Source organism: Symsagittifera roscoffensis, chromosome 8, assembly GCF_963678635.1.
Source record: "Symsagittifera roscoffensis chromosome 8, txSymRosc1.1, whole genome shotgun sequence".
NCBI classification, from domain to species: domain Eukaryota; kingdom Metazoa; phylum Xenacoelomorpha; order Acoela; family Convolutidae; genus Symsagittifera; species Symsagittifera roscoffensis.
Genome location: NC_087069.1, coordinates 31,232,597 through 31,253,395, shown reverse-complemented (window position 1 = coordinate 31,253,395; position 20,799 = coordinate 31,232,597). Strand labels below are relative to the sequence as shown.

At 34.7% G+C, this 20,799-nt stretch overlaps 1 protein-coding gene across 2 annotated transcripts in view; it reads left to right on the top strand.

Annotated features, from left to right (window-relative positions):
- LOC134853401 (uncharacterized) overlaps window positions 1-20,799 on the top strand; it is a 95,926-nt gene that overhangs the window by 48,131 nt on the left and 26,996 nt on the right. For both annotated transcript variants that reach the window (XM_063869394.1, XM_063869395.1), the window contains exons 13-14: window positions 9,114-9,464; window positions 9,775-9,894. In XM_063869394.1, coding sequence (XP_063725464.1) covers window positions 9,114-9,464; window positions 9,775-9,894 — 471 coding nt within the window. The remainder of the gene's footprint in view (window positions 1-9,113; window positions 9,465-9,774; window positions 9,895-20,799) is intronic.

The window sequence follows — 20,799 nt, the reverse complement described above, 5'->3', positions numbered from 1 at the left end:
AAGATCATTTTCATCACCCACAAATTCTTAAATTAGCCTCCGGTACACACACCGAATGGATTTTAAACAGAGATAAAAAACACAATGAAATTTACCAAAAGGTAACAAAAAAGTTGTTACAAAGGCAAAATATTAATGAACAAATAAATTCACGCTTTACACCAGCCTCCGATTTAAAAATTGGAACATTTGTTTTAATACCCAATTTTAATACTCAAAAAGGAATTTCAAAAAAGTTACAACCCCTTTGTAAAGGACCATACCAAATAATTGCAAAACCCACTGATGTCACATATAAAATCACCGACTCAGATAAAAAAGAAATCGTTCAACACCGAAATAACCTATTACCTTATTATCCAAAAGAATACGCACTCCGCGAACTAACTCAATTATATTCTTTTACAGGTTTAAAAGTTATTCAAAATAACCCACATACGGACAACATAACAAAGGAACAAAATGATATTCACCTCGGAAATCAAAATACAAAATCAAACACCACAAAAAACAATACAAAAAATCTCGATCAAAATACATCTCAAAAAGAAAGAAAAAATAGAAAAATGACAGAACAAATAATACCCCAAAAACAAATCGACAAATCAGAACATAGAGAGTCTTCACGACTTAGAAATCAACCACGTAAAAATTATAAAGTATTCATCCCACAATCTAAAATATTAAAGAAAGTTGAATTTCAAAAACAACCTTAAATTCTACATTTAAAAATCTTTGCACCTCTGAAACATTTCACACTTTCATTTTTCAAGATAACATGCTGATAAACACGCAGCGATTCTAGTTCAAAATTAGCCAATAGGATTCATCCAATCCGTCACCTTCTATAACTTTAACACAAACCAACTAGACGAAAAATATTAAACTCCAGGCATATCTATAACTATAACTCTACGACCTCCAGGTCAAAAATAAGCAAACCACTCCAACTTGACAACTAAAATAAATATCACCATAATATCATAACCCTCCCTTATCTAATAAACCAAAGATCAACAATATTTCCCCAACTCAGCCCTCAAATACCCCCCAAACAAATATGTTAAATTAGCCTAAAGTAAAAGAACGACCATTTTATTTAGCCTAAAGTATAAAACTCTCAAAAATACCCCAGATCATTTGACAAATGAAAATAAAGACAAAGAAGACCTCCCGATCACCATAAAAATTGCCCCCAACAATTTTTTACAAAACTCAACCCACTTGTCAAAAAACTAATAAATAATCCGACCACACTTGAAAATTGCCCCAAACAACAAAAAATATTCGATCACGAAGCCATTTCTTAAATGCTCTTCTATCAAACAGTCACTAAAATTATCACAAACCTCAAACAATTTTTTACGATACTTGAAACTTTCATAATATTTCTTTTTGATATCCTTGAATTTTTTCTAATACTCTTAATCATTTTTTGTAATATTTTTTTAATTTTCTACACTATATTCGAACTATTTCTCCAACTTTCAAAAACCCTTGATTATATCCACAGGTACGATTTATAAAATTGTCTAAATGATACGAACTATTTTCAGTAGAACTGATATTTTTCTACTATTTGTAATTTTCATAACATTTCTATCATCCCTCATTTTGACTATATGCAAATGTATAAAGAAAGCAATCATCACATTCGCTCTAGCAACAATCCTCCTAATTCTTTTCTTAGAAGAATACTTTAATAAACATTAACTTTTTCACTAAAAGAATAGACCAAAAAGCTATCAAAAATTGCTACCCAAAAGTCACCAAGTCAGTCTTCACCGACATCATCCCAAGATAACCCAACAACACCTTCAACTACCAATAATCCTCAAACATCTACACGAATTTCCTTTCAAGATAACCCATACACTTTTGAAGAACGACACGCTCGTTTATCAGAACCACTAGAACCAGTTCAACGACAAGCACCTCTAAGCGAACCAACATATAACTTATACCCAACACTACCACAAGAATTAAGTAGAATAAGAAATCCTAGTCAAAACCAAAATACAGTCGAAATAAATAGACAAATTATACATCCTCGACGAAACAGGAATTTTCAAACTCCCCGAGTTCATTTTGATATACCTCAATCCCCATCACAAAACACTCCAGAAAACCCCATTGGTATATTACCAGAAACCCCTACGCTTCTTTCACAACGTAGCACCTCAAGCCTACCATCAGATTACTTAGGTTCAACACCAACATCTGAACAAATACGTGAAAATCCCTTTAACCCCCCAAACCAGGCATCACGACTACCATATTGGACAACACATTCATTTACACAAGGTGAATTAAATTTAGTCAATGATCCAATAGATATTTCTACGGATACAACAACATCCTCATCACTACCAGAAACATTATCACTACCATCAACACCATCAATAAGCCAGATTTCACCACCACCTTTTAACTTAAATTTTCCAAATAATCTCGACGCCAGATATCGAGAACAATCATCAACAAATATCCCTTTAAGACTAGATTGGAATACATTTACAGCCCCTCCACCATTATTTGGACAACATCTAGAAAGTAATCGCCTCCACAACTGGGCACTTAATAGATTACAATACCGACAAGACATTCACGACGATATCCGTGATCACAATATCCAAATACTCCAACAAAACAGTTTACAATTAAAGTTTGAAATCACAGTTAAATTAAACAACATTACTCAACATCCCTACCCATTAAACCCACCAAACATAACAGCTCAATCACTACCACCACCATTTATAACCACTGAAGTAATATATAAATACGACAGATATACCAAAAAAACAATTGGTTACATCACATTTTATAACCCATACTCAGGATTATCATACACATGTATATTCTAAAATTATTAATTTTTCTCCAACTCCTTTTTCTAGTAATCTCAAATCAAAACATAAACCCTTCTCCCCGCACAGGACCCCAAGATTTATTAGTAACACATTACGATTGTGAAGAAAACGAACAAAAAACACTACACAAGTATGCAATAAATCAAGTATCACAGTGCGAAACAGAACCCCAAGCCATAGAAACTACAAATGGCATAGCAACACTTTATTCAAAAGCCCGAGCAACTACAGTTATAGGATATAAATTCACAGCAACATTTTCTGAAAAGAAAGTACATTGTTCACAAGTCTCAAACGGAAATAAAAACCGACTTGACCATGAATCATTCTACCAGAGTAATATAGAACGACTTTTACATCTCAATCCCGAAGATTGTAAAAACGAGTTACTCCGACTAAACATCACAAAAAATAAAAACACAGATAGAAATTTAGTATATTTCCAAGTTTTTTCAGATTCTGTACATCAAGCAGAACTTGAAAGATATCAAGGACATATAAAATTAGATGAAAAATACCCATACAACGGCGCACACGGACGATTAACCTATGACATGCACGATAAACACTGGATACCACACATTGGTATAAATGACCCATCAAACTGCAAAGCAGACACAAAAAATAAAGGATACCAAGAAATAATGTTTTTCGATTGGAAAATACAACTCGAAAAAATACAACTCACACGAGATTTATCAGACAACACAATGATTTATCAAGGAATTAGATTACCTTGTAAAAACGACCAAGGTTATTGCGACCCTACAACCAGAACACAAGCAACAATTGTTTGGTTCCCCGAAGACACATGTACAACATTTCAAGTAGCAAAAATACACGCTCGTATGATAAAATTTCACGAAAAATATTTTATACAATCAATACCATATGAAAAAGTAAATCCATTACGAAAAATAAGTTCTAATTTTCGAAACATTCATAATATAGAAAATAAATTAACACGTTTTCAAATATATCAAGAAACAGAACTTAATGCAATCACTCAAAAAATTTTCACCAGAAAGCATTCGCGCTATCGCTCGAAACCCAAATATAGACTTACAATCAATAGGAATATACTCAAAATCAGATATTCAACATCACATTAGAACACAACAATTCCAGGAATTATTAACACAAATGGACACAATACAAAGACAATCAATTGACCAAAACTTACGCAAACTTGCCGAAACCGCAGGATTTGCAGACATCTATACGCAAGACTATAGCGGATATTTTAAAGACATTAAAGATTATATATATCTAAACGGTGAAAAATACCGTCCCCAAGATATATCACCTATCAATATTTTTAGCTTTGTTACACTCAAGAATGAAATTCTTGATTTTCTAGGATGGCCCTACTACATCTTAGAAAAACTAACTATTTTATACGCAATGTTTAACTTTATTGGATTTCTTTTTTCACTCTTAAAAGGAATCTATAACACATGTGCTATACACACACAAGTCAATAGACAAGCAAGTGTAGCACGCATACTATTTGCAGGATTTTTTGGAATATTTTCTACATCTATAAACAAAATTCTTTTAGACGCACAAATAAAAGAATATAACACAAAAATAGCAACAAGACAGAACACATACGACGAAGAACATAACAATGCAGACACAACACCAACAGCACCACAGTTACCACCCCTACCACATAACCATCCATTATCCCTAATCCCACGTAATTTTCGAAATTTAGCCATAACACATAATAATTTTAGACCAACCATATCACAAAGTCCCATCCAACATATAATGCCACACCACTCACAAGATGAAAATACTTATGAACAAATTATAGAACAACCCCATACCACCGCTTTTCAGTCTCAAAATAATAATTTTTTTAGCCCACGATGAGCCGACAACTTGGATCCCTACACCGATCAAATTCCCACCCAACCAACCTCACCACTCCAATCCCAATAATACCACTTTTTGCTTTTCCGCCACCCGATTTCCCATCCAGTAATGTAACATCCGGCATGAATTCCGATACTAATTCACACATCTCAGTTTTATACTCCATCTCACAACTCAATAACCCGAATATTGAAACCCCCGATGAATTTGCCGACTCTGAACCATCTCCATCAAATAATTTTCACACCAATCCCTTAAATTTTTCCCAACCCCCTTTTCAACCCATACTACCAAATAACCCTGACCCAACCAATTCTACACCCTCTTATGCTTCCCAAGTCACTCCAACCTACTCCTCACTTCACTCAAACCAATCATCTCATTCTTCAGACACCCCCCGAATCTCCCCAGAACTAGATAATTTCATTACCCTACAACAGCAATCCTATCACCTTGACACCCCAACCATAAACCAAATCTCATCCACAATAGATTCATCCAACCCTCCTACCCCTACACCCTCTTCAATTTATACTGATTCATTAGCACCATCATCCACAACTACTGTATCTTCACTCAGCACTAATAGAGCTTACCGCACTTTTAAAAGGAAGTTCCCCAACCATCCTTTCCCAGCGAAACCAGGAACAGCCCGTGAATATATCAACCATCCACAACACACTAACACAAAAGAATTTTTAGCTATCACCTTACCCTCATTTCCACAATACACCTTAAACACCCCTCATGACACTAACGAGACACGTAACTTTGTAGACGAATACGTTTTAATGCCTACCCTTCCTTGGACCTCATATTATCATTTTACAAATCCCCTTTGCTTACCTTTATCTAACACTCATATCGATATAGAACGAAATAAGGACATGCTATATCGACTCACTACACCACTAACACCTAGACAATTTACTTACATTGGATACAAAAAATCACTAAAAACACACACTGCACCCCGAGCTAATGAATATACACTAGAATATTACGATCATAACATCATCAGAACTAACCAAGATCAATTCTTAGACGACGATCGCTTCGCTAACCCACAAATCACCGAGAAATTTTTCATTAAAACACCATATGTATTTACACTAAATATCTTCGATCGCAAGTTTGACCACATTATCTCAGAAGCACTAACAGACACGCAAGCCTACGAAAGTTTTAAAGAACGCTTCCAAATATTTTCACTAACCTTTCGTTTCCTTGCACCACATGAAAGAGATTTGCACTGCTCACACGATATTATGTTGCGCACTAAACAAACACACACATATACTTATTATCGTTTCATCCAAAATCACTTTGACCTACCCACTCCCTCCAGACAACCACACCATCGTTTTCAATTCATCAATTCCAAATACACCTCACCATTCTTTCTTAACTTCACATATTGCATTAAAGATACTAACCTTCATGGTATTCTTCGAAATTATGATCCCATAACCCAAATGTATATCTTTTGTCCCATCACCAAGACCTTCAACGCAGAAGAATCCCGACCCTTCCTCATCCCACACGAGTTTGTACAACCTATAGAAATCCCCATTTTAGAATTCATCCATAACACTAAATTCAACCACAAATTATATAATCTAATCCAAAACACACCTTATGAATTTGCAGTTGGCACTGAAGAACTAACCACCATTAAGGCACTTCAATTGCTTTGGCCACTGCTTCAAACTAAAAATATCATCCGCATATTAGCCAAACTACTAACAACTTCAGATCTCATCCACGACATTTTCCCCCACGGTTTCTTCCCCGACGACTAACAGGTAAGTATGAATTATACATATTACTAATTAATTCAAACATTAGAAACTCACCATTCTTTATCCATGTTTTCTTTAGAATTTTAGCCTTCATCCTAGATCATCTGAAAAATTCACAAAAGAAAAATAAAAAATAGCAAACTTCTTCAAAACTGTTTAAGACCCTATTAAATTTTTGCACCAACAATTAAATAAATATAATACCAATGCAGTAAATTAATTTATAAATTTTTCCCCCACCAGCAGTAAATCTAATAATGATGAAAATTTGTAACTTAATTTCCCCCAACAACTAGCAGTAAAATTAAAATTCTATGTAGTAAATTCATAAGAAGCAAAAGCAGTACTAACCTTTTGATATTTTCATTCACTCGCATAAAAATTCTATCCAAACTCGCACAGCTCGCCCACGAAGAATTGTTTAAAGTAATGAATTTCAGTTCCAAGCTTTCACACTCGATAACTCTAACACAAGATAACATGTTTCAAACTTTACTTTAACCCGGTTGGAAAGGAATTATATACTAAACAAAACTAACCAATGCAGCTTACTAAACACCACAACACATAGCATAACAGCATGACTAAGAAAAGGAAACCAACGGTACCCAAACCGGATTAACCCAGTTTAAAACTGGATAATTTATTCTTTTGAAGACTATTATAAAGTCTAAGAAAGAAATAATAAAACACAAAAAAGTCGAAAGACAAACCCATACCACAAACAATTTGATTTTTGAAAAAAGGACACAACCAACAAAACATAAGAAAAACCACAACAAACCCAACATAAAACGTTGTCACATAACAGGACCTCTCACAAAAACCGCATGCAATCATACTCCCACTCCTGGCCTAACCCACCAGGAAGGACGTCCTGAGCATGCTCTATAGCCGGCCTAACCCACCGTGCTACATCCACGCTTTGTGACCACACTCCTATTTTTAATAAGAGCTACTCAAGGGTGAGTAACTCTTCAAAATAACTGAACTAAAACAAAAAGATTTTGTGAAAACAACTAACTAAAATCATAATTAAAAAATATTAAACTAATAAAAGTTTTATAAAATGTAAATTACATTATGAAATACATAGATCAGAATACAACACCAAGGACGAACATCCAAAGACAAAACGACCCTACTACACTCGAGAAAGAATGGCCAACTACAATCAATATGCCGCCCACAATCACAACTCAAAGGATTTAGAGTACGACTTGACTTCGCAGAAAAGGACTTCATTGAACTAGACCAATGACCACCTCGATGTTCAAGTATACGTACAGATCCGAGTAACCAGGCATCCCCTCCACGCACAATCTCCACGCCATTCCCAGACAAGGTCAAACACAAAGAAGTTCTCACCAATGAAACAGAAAAACCTGACATAGCCAACCATTCTGAAATCAGATTTGAGTTTGTTGCGAAAACCCAGTCGTTGTCTTGAGAAGACACAATGATTGAATCTGGGACTTCTCTAATAAGAAAACCCAGAAGAAATAAGATGTTCGCCAAATACCAACGTCCATCATCCATCTTTCGAATTGCAGAAAAACTATTCTAAAAAACTCTGTAAAACCCGGATGGGTGGAACCTGATCTAAACTACATTTTATGATTGGATAAATTAGATATTTTACCAATGTAAAGTATTTAATATTAACCAATCATGATCCATCTAACTAACAATCCACTTATTTGTAAGTGCTGAAATTACTTGTAATTTCAGCACCAGAGAGATTTGAATTTAACTTAGAAATTAGTTGAACTCTCCCGAGTACTTCAGCAGCCGCAATAAACCAGTATACCCTAGATCTATTGAGCCTAGCAGAGACTAGTTAAACAACCTGAGACTAGATAGTATAAGAGTAAGATTAGGATCGGTATTAGACTAAGAAGTTGCACGAATCTATCCGGCCGAAAATAAGATAGCGTGACGAGCAGACGGTGTACCCTATCCGAAATTACTCTATGAGTTATACCCATCGAATATAACTCAATATGAATTAAAGCTGAGAGCAAGGACTCCGAAAGACTCCACTGGTAACTACCGTTTATTCAGAGACTGCAGCTCAGAAAGCTCTCCTAGTACTACACTGCCGCTTAATTGGTTCAAAATAGCCCCGAACTTTACCTCAATGTAATTCCAAACCATATAATGCTTTTCGCCGTTCAGTCAACTTCTTGAAATTTACTAAGAACTAGTTTTCATGGTCAACACAATGTTTTTCAGGTTCAGAACTAAATATGCAGAACTTAATTATGCAAATTTGCTATCACTTATTCAATTAGCACGTGTGTAGTGTGATTATATCACCAAACATCCATATTTCTCTTTGTTTGCTAACAGTCTATTCGATTTTTAAAAGTAGGAGCTGTAGATTGGCTGAGCTCCAATATTTATATTAATGCTAAAATATGAGAAAGACGCCGTTTTCTGTTCTTGTTCACTTTTGCTCTTAAATTCACATGGTCAAACAATTAGGACAAAAAATGTTGGCAGCTTTTTTGGTTTAATTTTCGTTTTGTAACTGATTTATTTTGTGTTTAAGGTCCTCTGTCATTCAGTGAAGTTGAAATCCCAGAGGCAGACATCGGATCAGTATCACTCAAAATAAAAGCAACTTACCCAAGTGAGGAGACCCTAGAGGAAAGCACAATTGTGGAGATCAGGGCATTTGTTGTGGACCCAGCTGACCTTTCAGCTGATGTTGAGGCGTCGTATGAGGCGCCCACTTCATGTCTACTTGAGACTGTTGGCGGAAATGAAGTGTGTTCGAAGGTGTATGAGAGAGTGGTGAATGGACTGACCCCCGGCACTAATTACTCCTTCCGAGTCTACGCTTTCTATGGCAGTACATTGGCCACACAATACACCAATGTTACAGCTGGCAAAGCTACATGTGAGTCTATTTGTGCTATGAATAGTTTCATCGGAAAAATAGTAGTTTTCTTGGGCAGAATAATTGGTTGAATGCATATATCTTGGGTCAAGCTATCTGCTTGGTATACCAAAGAAATGCAAAAGCGAAAAGTCTTTGGCAAACCTCAAATAGAGAAAAAGAAAAAAAGAGGCCAAATAGTTTCTTGATTTTTTGATATGCTAAAAATGAAGTTTTTCATACTATTGACCCATGCAGCTTAACATCATAGTTGATCAAAAATAGATGGTCGTTGTGTATAACTTTTGTCTATTTTTTTATCTTTTTATAGACGGTTGTATGGAAATCGGAGACGATGAGTGTGAGTTGCCAGATGGTAGTGCGGATTTGCCAGAGAACTACAGGTGTGTTGCCGGATATGCCACCAACCTCACGTCTGGACGATGCGCAGGTAAACACTCACAGCAGTTTAAATAGACTTGACACAGTCATGTGACAAAAAAGGAAGTTTACTAGCTTGTGAGTTAAGTATGGAGGCCTATCTCATAGAGTAATTTTGGATAGGGTACACCGTCTGCTCGTCACGCTATCTTATTTTCGGCCGGATAGATTCGTGCAACTTCTTAGTCTAATACCGATCCTAATCTTACTCTTATATCTACTAGTCTCAGGGTGTTTAACTAGTCTCTGCTAGGCTCAATAGATCTAGAGTATACTGGTATTTTTGCGGCTGCTGAAGTACTCGGGAGAGGCAACTAATTTCAAAACTAATTTAACTTTCAAACTAATTTCAAAGTTAAATTCAAATCTCTCTGGTGCTGAAATTACAAGTAATTTCAGCACTTACAAATAAGTGGTTTGTTAGTTGGATGGATTGTGATTGGTTAATATTAAATATTTTACAGTGGTAAAATATCTAATTTATAAATAATAAAAAGTAGTTGAGATCAGGTTCCACGCATCGGGGGTTTGCAGAGTTTTTGAGTTCTATCTCTTTCTTCTGCAATTGAAGGATGGATGATGAACGTTGGTATGTGGGTATGTGGCGAACATCATTTTCTTTTTCTTGTTCCTTGGAGAAGAGAGGTCCAGGAAACTAGAGTCGTCGACATAGTTTCTCTTCAAGAGAAACGTTCCAGAACGCTGGATTGATGGACAGGAAGTTATCTTCTTGTCGTTCGACAACGAATGCGATCCCCAATGAAATCGTTTAGATTCCAGAATCCAAAATGCTTTGCTATGTCAGTTTTGTTTGCATTTGTGGAGAACTGTTTTGTGATCAGCCTCATCTGGGAATGGCGTGAAATTCGTGTTTGGAAGGGATGCCTTGTTACTCGGATCTGTACGTATACTTGAACATCGAGGTGGTCATTGGTCTGGTTCAATGAAGTCCTTTGCTGCGAAGTCAAGTCGTACTCTAAATCCTTTGAGTCGTGATTGTGGGCGGCATGTCGGTTGTGGTTGGTAGCCATTCTTTTTGTTCAAGTTGTGATGGGATCGTCTAGTCTTTGGATGCTCGTTCTTGTGGTTGTGTGTGATCTATGTACTGCATATTATGATTTACTTTTTATAGATTTTAGTTAATTGTTTTTTAGTTATGATCTTGGTTAGTTGTTTTCACAAAAGCGTTTTATTTTAGTTCAGTTATTTTGAAGAGTTACTCACCCTTGAGTACCTCTTATTAAAAATAGAAGTGTGGTCACAAAGCGTGGTTGTAGCGCGGTGGGTTAGGCCGGCTATAGAGCATGCTCAGGACGTCCTTCTCTTGTGGGTTAGGCCAGGAGTGGGAGTATGATTTTATGCTGTTTCTTTGAGGGGTCCTGTTTTGTGTTAACTTTATATGCTGGTTTTTTCCGGGCTTTCTTATGTTACTTATGGTTGTGTCCTTTTTTTCAAAAATCGAATTGTTTTTGGGTTGGGTTTGTCTTTCGACTTTTTTGTGTTTTGTTATTTCTTTCGTTGACTTTATAATAGTCTTCAAAAGAATAAATTATCCAGTTTTAAACTGGGTTAATCCGGTTTGGGTACCGTTGGTGTTCTTTTCTTATTCATGCTGTTATTTTATGATTTGTGGTGTTTAGTCATTTGCATTGGTTAGTTTGGTGTAGTGTATAACTCCATTCCAACCGGGTTAAAGAAAAGTTGGAAACTTGTTATCGTTAGTTGGAGTTGTTGTTATTGAAAGCTTGAAACACAAAATCATTATTTTAAATAATACTTTCTGGGCGATTTGTGCGAGTATGGATAAAATTCTTTTGCGAATAAATAAAAAGGTTAGTACTGCTTGCTCAATTCATAAATTTACTGCTTGAATTTGAATTTTACTACTTTCGGGGAAATTTGAAGTTATAAATTTTCATTGTATTCATATTTACTGCTTTCTTGGGGGAAGAATTTATAAATTAATTTACTACATTTGGTATGAATTTTACGACATTATATAGTGCAAAAATTTTAGTATATCAAAATAGTTTTAGCAAATGAGTTTTATATGAATTGTATTCTAATTTAACAAGTTTATATTTTTATTTTCTTTTTCCGTTTTTGTAGATGATGGTGATGAGAAGACTAGAAAAAGAAGTTTAAGATTATAGAAAATGGTTAGTAGATTTTATATTTATTAGTTAAAGTAATTTAATTATACTTACCTTAGTCTTCGGGGAAAAAGCCATGTGGGAAGAGTGCTTGGATTAATTCAGATGTTGTCAATAATTTAGCTAGTATGCGGATGATGTTTTTAGTTTATAGCAGTGGCCAAAGCAAATCAAGTGCTTTGATGATATTTAGTTCTTCGGTGCCTACTGCGAATTCATGAGGTGTGTTTTGTATTAGATTGTAAATTTTATGATTATATTTAGTATTATGGATAAACTCTAAAATGGGAGTTTCAATTGGTTGTGGGAATTCATGCGGGATGAGGAAGGGTCTGGATTCTTCGTCCTGGAAGGTCTTCGTGATGGGGCATAATAGATACATTTGGTGAACGGGATCGTAGTTACGGAGGTTAGTATTTTTGATACAATAAGTAAAATTAAGAAAAAATGGTGACGTGTATTTTGAGTTAATAAATTGAAAACGATGGTGGGGCTGTCGAGATGGTGTGTGTAAGTCAAAGTGATTTTGTATGAAACGATAGTTTGTATAAGTGTGTGTCTGTTTAGTGCGTAACATAATATCGTGGGAGCAGTGCAAATCGCGTTCTTGTGGTGAAAGAAAGTGGAAGGTTAGTGTAAATAATTGAAATTTGTCTTGAAAACTTTGGTATGCTTGCATGTCAATGAGGGCTTCGGAGATTATGTGGTCATGTTTTTTTATCAAAAATGTTAAGTTTGAATAAGTATGATGTTTTGATGAAAATTTTTTCGGTTAGTTGCGGGTTAGCAAAGCGGTCGTCGTCTAAAAGTTGGTCTTGGTTAGGGCGTATGATGTTGTGATCATAATATTCGATAGTGAAATCGTTAGCTCGGGGTGCGGTGAATGATTTGGGTAATTTTTTAAATCCAACGTATGTGAATTGTCGTGGTGTTAGGGCTGTTGTTAGTCTATATAAAATATTTTTGCATTTTTCATTATCGATTTGTGTATTATAAAGGGGTAGAAAAAGAGGGTTAGTATAGTGGTAGTATGATGTCCAGTGTAGTGTTGGCATTAAAGCGTGCTCATCAACAAAATTTCTAGTGTCGTTATTAGTGGTGGGGGTATTTAAAGTGTATTGAGGAAATGATGGTAAGTTTGTTTGGAGAAAGGTTTTATGTTGTGGATGGTTAATATATTCTTTAGCTGTTCCGGGTTTAGTTGTGAATGGGTGATTTGGAATTTGCGTTTAAAAGTGCGGTAAGCTCGGTTAGTGCTAGTGGATATTTCAGTGGATGTGGATGATTGAGCTAATGATGGGGTATAGTCCGATAGCGGTGTAGGTGTTGGTGGGCCGGATGATGTGGTTATGGATGATAGATGAAGGATGGTAAGAGTATGGGAGTAGGCAATTTGTTGTTGTAGGGTAATATAGTTATCTATTTCTGAGGAGATTTGTGGAGTATCTGGGGAGTTATTGTTCGATCTTTCAGAAAGGGATGGGGTATATGTTAGGGTGACTTGGGATGCATAAGAGGCAGTGGAAAGGGATGGTAGTGGTTGACTGGTATGGATGGGTTGAAAAGGGGGTAATGAAAAATTTGAAGGGCTGGTTTGGGTATAGATGGAAGGAGATGGTTCAGAGTTTGCAAATTCATCGGGAGTTTCGAGGTCTGAGTTATTAAATTGTGAAATAGTTTGAAAAACTGAAATATCTGAGTTAGTGTCTGAACTCGTGCTGGATGGTATATTAATAATTGGAAAATCAGGTTGGGGGAAAGCGAAAAGTGGTATAATTGAGATTGGGTTTTGGAGATTGGCTGGGTGGGAATTTGAGCGGTGGAGGGCTCGAACTTGTCGGCTCATCGTGGGCTAAAAAAATGATTGCTGAGATTGAAAAGTGGTGGTGTGGGGTTGTTCTATAATTTTTTCGTATGTATTATTGTTTTTTGAATGATTTGTCGTTAAATGCTGAATGAGGCTTTGTGCTGAACTTGGTCGAAAATTTGGGTTATTTGTGATTGCTAAATTTCGAAAATTTCTGGGAACTAAAGATAAGGGATGATTTTGTGGTAGGGTTGGTATTTGTGGTGCTGTAGGTGCTGTATCTACATTTTTGTGTTCTTCGTCGTATGTATTTGGTCTTGCGGCTAATTTTGTGTTATATTCTTTTATTTGTGCGTCTAAAAGTATTTTATTAATGGATGAGGAGAGTATTCCAAAAAATCCTGCAAAGAATATACGTGCTACACTTGCTTGACGGTTGACTTGTATGTGTATAGCGCATGTATTATAGATTCCTTTTAGTAGTGAGAAAATAAATCCTATAAAATTAAGCATAGCGTATAAGATAGTCAATCTTTCTAAGATGTAATAGGGCCATCCTAGAAAAACGAGTATTTCATTTCTTAATGTTACAAAACTAAAAATATTTATGGGTGAAATATCTTGTGGTCTGTATTTTTCACCGTTTAAATATATATAATCTTTAATGTCTTTAAAATATCCGCTGTAGTCTTGTGTATAAAGGTCTGCAAATCCTGCGGTTTCTGCAAGTTTTCTTAAATTTTGATCAATTGATTGTCGTTGTATGGTATCCATTTGTGTAAGTAATTCTTGGAATTGTTGTGTTCTAATATGGTGTTGTATATCAGATTTAGAATAAATTCCAATTGATTGTATTTCTATATTTGGGTTTCGAGCAATGGCTCGGATGGTTTCTGTTGAAAACTTTTTGAGTGATAGCATTAATGTAGTATATGGTGTTAGTAGGTTTTACTTATCTTCGTCAGGGTTTAATTGTACGACATTGTGGCTATTTTCTGATCCACATGGGACTGCGGTATCCCAAAAATATGTTCGTCTTGAAAGTGTATCGACAAAATGTACTTTATTTTTGTAGAATATGGGTATTCTTTTGTAACAACGTTTATCTTCAAAAACGTATAATGGTGATACTTTTTTGGTGCATGTATAAAACCATAAATTATTTCCTTCGTAATCAAAAAAATTTGATCTGTTTCCTGATAAAAATATCCTGCGTAGGGTATTTTTAATACTGCTAATGCGAGTGATTGTAAGATTTGCGTTCTTTCCAATTCGCATAGTTGATATAGTGTTTCTAATTCAGAAAGTTACATTTCTTGAAAAATTCTACTAATCGTGTAGTCTAATTTCATGTCTAAATGAATGTCATAGTGTATGCTTCCAAAGTGGATGGTATTCATAAGAGATAACTCTTGTAGTCGTGTACTTTTATTGTCAATTGGTGTTAGTTTTCCACCGGGTTGACCATTATATTTACGAAAATTTACTGGGGTGCAGGGATTGACTTCATTTAATTAATGGGCTGTTGCGTGTGGGTTTATTTTGACTTTTCCAGTGGTCATGTCGAAACCTTGTTTGTATTCGACAAGACTTTCTGAATTTTGTGTTTTGTAGAGTGGTTTTGCATATTTACATGCAAATTCTGCTTCTTGATAGATTTGAAAACGTGTTAGCTTGTTTTCTATATTGTGTGGATTTTTGAAATCATTGCTTACTTTTTCAAGTGGGTGCTCGTGTTTGTATGGAATTTATTCGATGAAATATTTTTCATGAAATTTTATCATTTGTGCGTGTATTTTTGCTACTTGAAATGTTGTGCATGTTTCTTCGGGAAACCAAATGATTGTTGCTTGGGTTCTCGTTGTGGGATCACAATATCCTTGATCATTTTTACAAGATAATCGAATTCCTTGATAGATCAATGTGTTATCTGATAGATCTCGTGTGGGTTGTATTTTTTCAAGTTGTATTTTCTAATCAAAAAACATTATTTCTTGGTATCCTTTATTTTTTGTATCTGCTTTGCAGTTTGAAGGGTTATTTATTCCAATGTGTGGTATCCAATGTTTATCGTTTATATCATAAATTAATCGTCCGTGTGCGCCATTGTATGGGTATTTTTCGTCTTGATATGTCCTTGATAGCGTTCAAGTTCTGCTTGATGTACAAAATCGGTGAAGACATGGAAATTTACAATTTTTCTCTCTGAGTGTTTGATTTTTGTTAGGTTTAATCTGTGTAATTCGGTTTTACAATCATCGGGGTTGAGATGTAAAAGTCTTTCTATATTGCCTTTGGTAAAACGATTCGTGATCAAGTCTGTTTTTATTTCCGTTAGCGACTTGTGAGCAATGTACTTTCTTTTCGGAAAATGTTGCTGTAAATTTATATCCTGTGACTGTCGTTGCTCGGGCTTTTGAATATAATGTTGCTATTACGTTTTTAGTTTCTATGGCTTGTGGTTCTGTTTCGCATTGTGTTACTTGATTTATTGCATTATTGTGTAATGTTTTTTGTTCGTTTTCTTCACAATCATAGTGTGTTACTAATAAATCTTGAGGTCCTGTGCGAGGAGATGGATTTGTGTTTTAGTCGGAAAATATAAGAAAAAAGATGTGTTGAAATGTTAATATCTTTAAAATATACATGTGTATGATAGTCCAGAATATGGGTTATAAAATATCATATATCCCATTGTGTTTTTTGTATATCTATCGTATTTATATATTTCTTCCGTTGTTATAAATGGTGGTGGTAATGTTCGAGCTGTTATAATTGGGGGGCTTAATGGATAAGGGTGTTGTACAATATTATTAAGTTTAGCTGTTATTTCGAACTTTAGTTGAAGACTGTTTTGTTGTAATATTTGAACGTTGTGTTCTCGGATATCTTCGTGAATATCTTGTCTATATTGTAATCTGTTAAGTGCCCAACTGTGTAGTCGGTGGCTTTCGTTATGTTGTCCAAATAAAGGAGGAGGTGCTACAAATGTGTTTCAATCTAATCCTAGAGGTATATTTGTAGATTGTTCACTGTATCGAGTATCAATATCGTGTGAAATGTTTAATGGAAAAAATGATGGTGAAATTTGACTTATTGATGGTGTCGAGGGAAGTGATAATGTTTCTGGTAGGGATGATAATGTTGTATCTGATGAAGTATCTATTGGGTCATTTACTAAGTTTGGTTCTCCTTGTGTGTGTGATTGTGTTATCCAATAGGGTAATCGTTCGTTTGGATTAGGTGGGTTAAAAGGATTTTCACGTATTTGTGCTGATGTTGGTGTTGATCCTAGATTTTCTGATTGAATATTAGGTGTACTTTGTTGTGGAGTTAGCGTTGGGGTATCTGGTAGTGTTATACTAGAGTTTTCTGAGCTTGATGGTGTTGGAGATTGAGGTATGCTAAAAGTGATTCTAGGAGTTTGAAAATTTCTATTTCGTCTGGGATGTATTATTTGTCTATTTACTTCAATTGTATTTTGATTTTGACTGATGTGTCGAATTCGATTTGAATCTTGTTGTAATGTGGGGTACAAGTTATATGTTGGTTCACTTAGTGATGCTTGTCTCTGAACTGGTTCAAGAGGTTCAGATAAGCGGGCGTGTCGTTCAAAAGTGTACGGGTTATCTTGAAATGAAATTCGTGTGGATGTTTGGGGGTTTTGGGTAGTTGTAGGTACTTTTGGGTTTTCTTGTGGAGATGTCGGTGAAGACGGATTTGGTGCTGGTTGGTTAGCAATTTTGGAAATGTGTTCTGTATATATAAGAATTTTAGTGAGAAGATTTATGTTTGTTATAGTATTCTTCAATGAATAAGATCAAAAGAATTGTAGCTAAGGCGAATGTGACTATTGCCTTTTTACACATTTGCATATTGTCATGATTAGGGATGATAAAAGTGTGAGGAAAATTATGAATAGTAAAAAAATATCTGTTCTACTAAAAATTGTTCGTATCATTTAAATAGATTTTAAATTATCGTACCTGTAGATGTGGTCAATGAGTAGGGAAAGATGGGAATATATTGCGAATAGGGTGTAGAAAATTAGAATTAGGTTACAAAAATTATTAAGATTATTATAAAAACTTCAAAAGTGTCAATGAAAAATATTATCAAAAGTTTAGAAATTAGAAAAAGGTTTATGAAAAAGTTCGAGATTAAATTTTTTATAGTGGCAACTGTTGAGAAGAAAAGCATTTAAGAAAATGATTCGTTCGTCGAATATTTTTTGAATTTCTGGGGCTAAATTCAAGTGTGGTCGGATTATGTATTGGTTTTTTGACAAGTGGGTTGAGTTACTTGAAAAATTGTTGGGGGTTTATTATATGGTGCTCGGGGGGTCTTCTTTGCTTTATTTTTATTTGGTGGGTAATCTGTGGTATTTTTGAGATATTTGTACTTTAGGCCAAATGATCATGATTCTTTTCTACTTTAGGCTAATTTGCCATTTTTGGTTGGAGGGTTTTTGAGGGCGAAGTTGGGAAAATATTGTTGATCTTTGGATTATTAGATAGGGGAGGGTTGTAGTATTATTGTGGTCTTTATTTTAGTTGTCAAATTTCAGCAAGTTGCTTATTTTTGACCTGGAGGTTGTAAAGTTATAGTTACAGATATGCCTGGAGATCAATGTCTGTCGGCTAATAGGTTGGTGTTAGAGATATGGAAGGCGATTGAGTTGAGTGAATCTTATTTGTTGAATTTGAACTAGAATTACTGCGTGTTTCAGCTTGTTATTTGGAAAATATGGAAGTTCAAATTGTGTGAGATGTGTATGAGGTATGAATTCTGTGAAGAAGAGAAAGGTTCATTTGTGAAATTCAACTTTCTTTAATATTTTAGATTGTGGGATGAATGTTTTGTAATTTTTCCGTGGTTGATTTCTAAGTCGTGATGATTCTCTATGTGTAGATTTGTCTTTTTGTTCTTGTGGCAAGATTTTTTCTATCATTTTTCTATTTTTTCTTTTTTTTTCCTAATTTATCTGAGTTTAGTGTTTTTGCGTCTTTGTGATTTTTGTCTTGTTTTTGAATTTGTGTTTGTTGATTATCATTAGTTTCGTTAATTTCTGGTTCTATTTGTGTGTTATTTTGAATAACTTTTAAACCGGTGAAAGAATATAGTTGGGTTAATTCGCGTAAGGCGTATTCTTTCGGATAATAAGGTAGTAAATTGTTTCTATGTTGAACAATTTCCTTCTTTGTGGGGTCTATGAGTTTATATGTTACTTCAGTGGGCTTAGCAATTATTTGGTAGGGTCGTTTTTGAAGTGGTTGTAACGTTTTAGAGATTCCTTTTTGTGTTTGGAAATTTGGTATCAAAACAAATGTTCCAATTTTTAAATCGGTAGCTGACGTAAAACGTAAATTTATTTGGTTATTGATGTTTTGCCGTTGTAGCAATTTCTTTGTGACTTTTTGGTAGATTTCATTTTTGTCTCTGTTTGAAATCCATTCGGTGTGTGTACCGGAGGCTAGTTTGAGAATTTGTGGGTGATGAAAATGATCTTCATCATGTGTGTGTAATGGTAGGTTATAGCATATTCAATCTTTATTTGGTTTGCAATGTCCTTAAGCATTTTTGTGTGCATTTGCGGTGAACATAATTGGTTTTATTGGTTTTTGGTTAAAAACCATTCCATATGGTGACATTCCTAAAGTTGTTGTTATTTGTCAATTGTATGATAATGGGAATAATTTTACATCTGTTGACCATTCTGTGTATCGTGTATCATTTCAATTTTTGATACATCTAAGGTATTCTTGTAATGAACGGTTCATACCTTCGACTAATCCATTTGTCCCAGGTGCATGAGATGTACGTGGTTTATGTTTAATATTGTATAGGTGACATAATGTGATGATTTCATTGTTATCGAACTCTGTACCGTTGTCTGTTACTAAAACTTCTGGTAGTCCAAATTTAGCTATCCAGTGTTCGTAGAGTGTTTCCTAAGCGTAATAAGCGTTACAATGTGGTACTGGGTTGAGTGCTACATAGTGCGTAAGTGCATCAACATTGACCATAATGTAGGAGTTTCCTTCTGAGGATGGGGAAAATTGGTCCTTTTGTGTCGAATGATATTCTGTGATTGAAGTATAAACTTTGTCCTTTAAAATCTTGTTTTTTTTTGCTATTTGTTTTTGATTTGGTTAAGGTTTGTTCAATTGACATATTATACAATCATTGCATAATACTTTTATCCAAATTGGGGCGTTTGGAAAATAAAATTTTTGTGTAAAATTTGAATATGTCTTTTCTGATCCGGAGTGTCCTTTTGTATTCTGTGTATGGGAAATGTTGAATGCTATTAGTATCATACTTAAAGAGAGACAGGGAACTTTAGAATCATCTAATTGATATTCTAAAAGATCTGTATTTTCGTTTATCGTTGTGTTATTAAATTTTCGAAAATATCGGAGAAGTGTCTTATTTCCTAAAATTGTGGTATCAGTTTTTGCTGGTTTTGTTTTTATATTTGTGCCATGATTTGAGTTGTCGAATTATTGGGTCTAAATTTTGGTATCGTTTTAAAAGTTCAAGTGTAATTTTTTCTGTTGGTGGGAGAAAAATATTGTCAATTTCTAGTTTTGATAGGGGAATTGTGTCAAGTGGGTCATGAAGGATAGAAACTTGATTTATCGTATATTTTGTGTCTTTTGTCTGGGGTCCTGATAAATTTATTTTATCAGTTAATTTTTCTTTTTCAATTAGTGAAAAAAGGTCTTTTTTCTGCGATTGTTGTTTGACTTTTTTTTGCTGAGTATTATTTTTTATCCATTATGAGTGAGGAATTGGTTTAAACGTGGATGTACCTAATAAATCAACTTCATAGTGATTATTTTGGCAATCTAGATAGAGTGGGAAGTGTTGTAAATTATTTATTTGTGATTGATCAATATCAGTTTTTACTGCGTATTTACATTCTAATCGGGGTGATGTTTCGTCTTTTGCG